The sequence below is a fragment of the Terrapene carolina genome, unplaced genomic scaffold, assembly GCF_002925995.2.
Source record: "Terrapene carolina triunguis isolate 2854851 unplaced genomic scaffold, T_m_triunguis-2.0 Scaffold20922, whole genome shotgun sequence".
NCBI classification, from domain to species: domain Eukaryota; kingdom Metazoa; phylum Chordata; order Testudines; family Emydidae; genus Terrapene; species Terrapene triunguis.
The window spans coordinates 1-6,415 of NW_020685273.1; the positions used below are offsets into that span (position 1 = coordinate 1).

The window sequence follows — 6,415 nt, forward strand, 5'->3', positions numbered from 1 at the left end:
TGGTGGGGGCGGCATTGCTGGGTGGTATGGCGGCAGTGGGTTTGTGGGGTGTCTTGGCTGCACTGCTGCGGGGGGGGGTACTACACTGGAGGGGCTGGTGTGTCCTCTGACCCGCTGTCCTGTGTTAGAGGGCTTGGGTTTATTTACACCCTCACTTCCCATTCCTGGGGTCCGTGGCGGGCCTGGGGCCTGGGGCTGGTTTGCAGTGGGTATACCTTGCATTTGTGTTCAGCACTCCTTCCTGAGCACTGTTGTGTGTTACCTGGGGGAGCGTGTCTGTCTATGCAGTGTTAGGGTTTGCATGGATCCCGTTGTATGGTAGCAGGGGCCTGGCACCCCGCGTTTCTGCAATGCAGAGTTAATCGGGGCTGCTAGTGCCTACTTACAAGTGTGTCCCTTGCCTGCTGTTGTCACTGCCGGTGGAGGTACTGTTCAGCTGTGTAGTAACTATTTGCTTTATGATGTTAATTGGGAGTGCCAGACACTGCCAATGTATTTGTGGGGTGGGTTTTTTTGAAACAGTGCATTAAATGGGGGTGCTCTGCCTCTGGGGTTCCTGTATTCTGTAGGGAGTTTATGCATTTGATGGCTTGGGTTTATTTACACAGAATCCGTTTCGTATTGGGGGATGCCCTTATTTTAGCAGCTGTTGGCTGTCCTGGCCTGTGTTTTGGGTGTGAGAAGATGCTGGGTCTGCACCTGCCACGTGTTGGCGGTATGTGCATGGGTACTCAGACCTGGGCTGAGGTAGGGCTGTGCTGTCACTGCAGTTGTGGGTCATTGGAGTGGGGTCTGGGGCTTGGGAGGGGTGAGTTTTCTGTGCAGTCATGCTTGTGGCAGAGGGAGGAGGGCTGCAGTGGCTGGTGAGTCAGGCACATGTCAGCCCTGTGTGCGTGGCCAGTTTGCCAGCTTGCCCCTGGGCTGCTCCCACCACTGTTCACTAGCCTTGCCCCTCTGGGAGAGAAGGCAGGTTGCTCCTAGTCCCTGGAGGTAGAAAGATTGGATTCATAGGTTCATGTTAAGGCAAGAAGAAGGGGTCATTAGGAACATACCTGATTTGTACACAGAGGCTTCTCCTCGGTGATCCCTGCTTCCAGCCCCCTTGTTATCTCGAGTTGCTGAGAGGGGACAGGGGTGAGGTCAACCCTTTGGGATTGCTTACAACCTCAGCCTGTCTCCAGACTCCCCAAGGGGACCACCTGGGCTGGGCCTGACGCTGAACCCAACCCAAACAGAAGCAATACGCTTCTCAGGTGTGGATTAGATCTGCTAAGTGGCTTTTCAACTCCGCTCCAGTGACCCCCTCCTCCATTGCTGAGCAAAGGATTGGGAGCATCTTGCTTCTGGCTCTCTCCAGGCAGAGGGTGTGGGGCAGGGTCCTGTGTTGGCGACACTGCTCTGTGGGGTGGTGCAGCACTGGAAGAGATGGACCCCTCTGCCACTTGTGTCCCCTGGGTGGGAAAGGGGGAGTGACCCCCGCCCTGTCCTCCTGGGAATTATGCTCCTATCCCTTTATCCTTGGCATCTGAGAGTGTCCCCACAGCCTGGGGAATCCCCCACACAGGACCTCCTGCCCATGATGCTGAAAGGAGACAGGAGACGCTGTCAGCAGCGACATGACCCTGATGTCAGAGCATTCTGACAGGGAGACCCCCCCCCCCGCATCTGGCCCCCCAGGAAATTGTCAGAACTAGTCCCCTGGCAAAGACCACTTGCCCTGGAGTTGAATAGTAGTTGCTTACGGAGGGGTGAAGTGGTGATTTTGCTGGGGTCTCCCAAGTGTTATGGAAACATCTCTCTGCTCATCTGTTGCATCCGAAGAAGTGGTTTGTAGCCCACGAAAGCTTATGCTCTAATAAATTTGTTAGTCTCTAAGGTGCCACAAGTACTCCTGTTCTTTTTGCGGATACAGACTAACACGGCTGCTACTCTGAAATCTCTCTGCTGTTGAGAGCATGAGGCCCCTGGTGCTGCTGTGATACTGTCTGCAGCTGTCACTGGCTCCTGACTCCCAGGGGCCAGCCCTCCACCTTTTATCAGCCTGTCCTCAGGCCCTGTCTGGAGACACAGCGTGGGGGAGGGGCATCTCAGTATCCCAAGATTACTCCCTGACTTCTGGCTGGTTGCCAGGGATAGGAAACCCAGATTCCCCACACTGGAGCCAGGGTGACACCCCCCGCCCCCCATTCCTTGTTAAGCAGGATGCAAGCTCTGAACTGGGATTGTAACAGGGGTTTGGTTATTGCAGGGCTGTGATTAGAGGGCCCCATAGCAACCTGGTGACACAGTCCCAGCCTCTGCCATTGCCTTGCTGAGTGTGCCTCTAAGGAGAGTGGTGGGGATGTCTGGCTCCTTGGAGTTTGGCCCTGGGGATACTGTTCCCCTGAGAGTATTCATTGTCTGGCTCTGGCTAGTTTGCACAGCACAGCTCCCCGACTTACGCAAGTGTTCTGTTCCCAAATGCCTTGCATAAGTGGAAGTTTGCGTAACGTATCTCTGACAATTACGCGCCCAAAAAAAAAAGTTTACGGGGACGTTTTCCGTAAGTCGGGTTTGCATAACCCGGGGAGCGTCTTTATAGCACAGGTGATTTGGTTCACTGGAGATGGGGTTCTCCACAAAAATTACTAAACAACCCCAGGAGGGGGGGACCAGTAGGGAGGTCAAAGCCAAAGGCCCAAGAGCTTCATCTCTGGGGGGGGCTGTAACCTGAGCTCTGTTGCCCAGGTCTGAAGCAGAAGCCTGAGCCCTGGGCGGTGAGGCTTGGCCCAGGCAGTCTAACGCGACTTTGGGGTCCTGCTGCACAGTAACCGCTGCCTTAGAGGGAAATGGTGAAATGTACCAGCCTGGGGTACACAGGAAGTCAGACTGAATGAATCTATAGCTCCAGCAATCTAGCATGGAAGAGCTGCAGGAGACCTGCATGTGGTGTCACTTCTGCTTGTGCTACCTGTGCCTCATGGGCGTGTAGTGCTACCTAAGTGGAGTCCCCATCTCCTGTCCCTTCCACTTCCTGCTGGAGGGAACAGTCCTGTCCCGAAGGCATAGAAATAGATGAGGCTTTTCACAGAGCTAATCTGCCGCCCTTTGTTTCCAGACCTAACCTGGATGTGTGCCAGAACCTTGGCTCTGCAGCCCTGAATTTCTCTGGTGCCTGCAGTGTGGATTCGGAGCTAGTCCCTCACTGGTGACACACTAGTGTTGTGTGGGGCATTGGTGTTCGACAGCAAGATCTCTGGGTCTGGGCCCTTAGGAGAGGCTCTTGGTTCGTGCTCCCATAGAAGCAGTTGGGAATGCAGCCCTAGGCTAGCGGCAACTGGCTAGAGTTCATGGCCTCTCCCTGGGCATGCGTGTGGCTGAGAATTCACCCACATCCCTGGGAAACAGATTGCCTTAGTACACTTTCCTCTCTGCCTTTCGCTTGGGTTTGGATGGATGTTTTCGGAGCTTAAAGATAAGCAGAGCAATCTTCCCAGCACTAACCGTGCCCTAGGAGTGGGTATAGATAGCACAGGCGCCTCTCAGCTTTGCTTCAGGGATGGTTTTTGGGGAGACTTTTCAGAAGAGCTCCTTCCCGGACCCAAGAGTAGCTGTCGGCAGCAGGCCCAGAGTTCTTTCCCTCCACCCCAGGTGTCCTGCCCCTGTGGTGTCTGCAGGCCCTTTTGCTCTGTGTGCTGGTGGCCCAGGGCCAGATGGCATGAGCTTCTTAGTCCTAGAGTTACCCTTTTAATGGTGTCTTTGCTCCCATTTCAGGATTTTGGGGGAGGGCAGTACTGGGCTCATGGGCCTGGCGACGGAGTCGACCCCAGGCAAGCGGATCCGCAAGCCGTCACTGCTCTACGAGGGTTTTGAGAGCCCCACCATGGCGTCGGTGCCAGCCCTGCACCTGCCTCAGGTGAACCCTCCACCACCGGAGGTGTCCAACCCCAAAAAGCCAGGCAGAGTCACCAACCAGCTGCAATATCTCCACAAGGTGGTGATGAAGGCCCTGTGGAAACATCAGTTCGCCTGGCCCTTCCGCCAGCCTGTCGATGCTGTCAAGCTGGGCCTGCCGGTAATGAGTCCTGTGGGCTGGGCATGGGAGTGGCTGAGGCCCAGAGGGTGGGAGGGGTGTGAGTGTGTGTGTGTGTCTGTCTGTCCCCAGTTGATCCTTACTGGCTTGGGGAGTGTGTGCCGTTCCAGGGGTGTTAGGAGGATGCCTCATTCAAATATTGCTTCACCATGTGGCCTAACCTAAAGTATTCCCCCCCGCACTCCCCCCAGCCTGACAGTCCCAGGGACAGCACTGTCCCATCCTGGGGTCTGTGCCACAAAGATGGAGCTGCAGGTGCCTGGGCTGTGCCATCCCCAACTCCTCCTTCCCGACCTGTGGTGGTCTCTCAGCTGGTTCCATGCTGTCCCAGAGCTGAGGGTCTCCAGGTCCCTGTAGATCCGGCCTGCTTGGCTTGTCCTGGGAGCTTCCCCAGACCAGCCGCCCCACCCTACTGCTCCCTACAAAGGTGTGGATGAGGTGAGGCAGCCCCTTTACAGGTAACCCGGACACTTCCCCACCTAATCTCTTGTGCCCTGAATGCGTTTTGCAGATTCCCATCCATGAATTTGTAGAAGACATCACGTGACCCCAATATTAAACGCCAGCCCCCCGTGCACCTGTGGCGCTCAAGGATTTAAAGCCCGGAGGTAAATTCCACTTAGGTTTGCTCTTTCCTTAGCTTTAGTCTCCCAGCCCCTGTCGCACCCTGCCTGGGACTAGAGTAGTCCAGGTTGTTGGGTCACTGGGACCGCAGCCATTCATGGTCACCAGCTGTCCCAGTAGCTTAGGCTTCTCTGCTCTGGGGTGCGCAGGGGTCCCCGTCCCTGAGTTGTATGCGAGGCTGAATCTAGTGTTGACTGGAACACTGCAGGCACCCGAGGACCCGTGTCATTTGCCAGGTGACGTGAGTGTAGAAACCGGAATGAGATCTGTGTGCATGAGTGACATTACACCGCTCCTGCATCCGTGTGCTCCTCTTGGGTATTTCTGGACTGAGATGCCATCCCCCTCCCTTGATCGTATGCCTTTGGGGCGCGGGTGTGACTGGGATCCTTGTTGTAGGGCTCACGCCTTGTGACTGACCTCCTGGTCCCTTGTGCTCTTCTGCCGGCAGGATTATCACAAGATCATCAAGCAGCCCATGGACATGGGGACCATCAAGCGGCGTCTGGAGAACAACTATTACTGGGGGGCGGCGGAGTGCATGCAGGACTTCAACACCATGTTCACCAACTGTTACATCTACAACAAGGTGAGAGCCAGCCCTCCCTGCAGTGCTCTCCTCCTTGGGCTTTCCCTGGAGCCGGCGTGAGTCCCAGCCCCTTCCCTGCTCCCTCTAATCCCTCACCTCTGCGTTGGCCTACAGCCCACGGATGACATTGTGCTGATGGCCCAGACCCTGGAGAAGATTTTCCTGCAGAAAGTGGCTCAGATGCCTGCAGAGGAGCAGGAGATTGTCATCACCGTGGCCAAGAACAGCCACAAGAAGGGGGCTTCCCGGGCGGCAGGTACGTGCGCTCTGTGATGGGGAGACTAGTCGGAGTTGGCTCCGGAGGGGTGGGGGCAAGCAGATCCCAGACATGGAGGAATATGAGTCCCCCTGGAAGGGTGGTCTGGAAATGCGGGGGATGTAGTGGTTAGAGATGGGTGGGCTGGGAGCCAGGACTCCTGGGTTCCATGGTCAGCTGTGACATTGGGCCAGTCCTTGTGTGGTGGTGACTATATTCCCAGGTGCTGGCGCTAACTGGTGCTTGCGTATTCCCCCAGCTCTCCTGGCAGGTGCAGTCACTGCAGCTCACCAAGTGCCCGCAGTCTCCTCGGTCTCGCACGCCTCGCTCTACACCCCAAGCACTGAGATCCCCACCACTGTGCTCAGTATCCCCCACCCCTCGGTGATCTCGGCACCGCTTCTCAAATCACTGCACTCCGCCGCCTGCCAGCCAGTGTTGGCTGTGCCCGCTCCCACGCAGCCCGTGGCCAAGGTAGGCACCCACCTGTCTGGCGTGGGGCTGGGGGTGGTCGAGTGAGCAGCTGGTGAGACTGACAGGGGAGTTGGTGGATCAGGCCTGTGGGGCAGGGGGGTTTGGCTGGGTTGAGCCGTCTGCAGTCTGTCCTGCTGTGGAGGGGGTGGCGTTTGCAGACCTGGAGGAAGGGGCTGCGGTTGGCCATGTGGGGGTCAGAAAATACTTGGCTGTGGGGGTGCTATTTGCATTTGGGCCGCAGGGCGGTGGGGTTTCTGCAGTTGTCCCATGTGGGACAGGTGCTGGGTGGTTTGGGGTTTCAGTTGGTTCTGTATGGGCATGAAATTGGGGGGGTTGCTCAGCGCACTGCTCATGTTCTCTGTCCCTGCCCCACAGAAGAAGGGTGTGAAGCGAAAAGCGG

At 56.7% G+C, this 6,415-nt stretch overlaps 1 protein-coding gene across 1 annotated transcript; it reads left to right on the top strand.

The window, feature by feature from the left end:
* Positions 1-2,342: 2,342 nt before the first annotated feature.
* On the top strand, positions 2,343-6,411 carry LOC113408636 (bromodomain-containing protein 2-like; the record flags this gene model as incomplete). The annotated part of the gene is made up of 5 exons (XM_026661989.2): positions 2,343-4,054; positions 5,148-5,285; positions 5,400-5,541; positions 5,801-6,015; positions 6,391-6,411. Coding segments are annotated over exons 1-5 (789 nt in total), but the record flags the coding sequence as incomplete, so codon positions are not given.
* Positions 6,412-6,415: the final 4 nt, after the last annotated feature.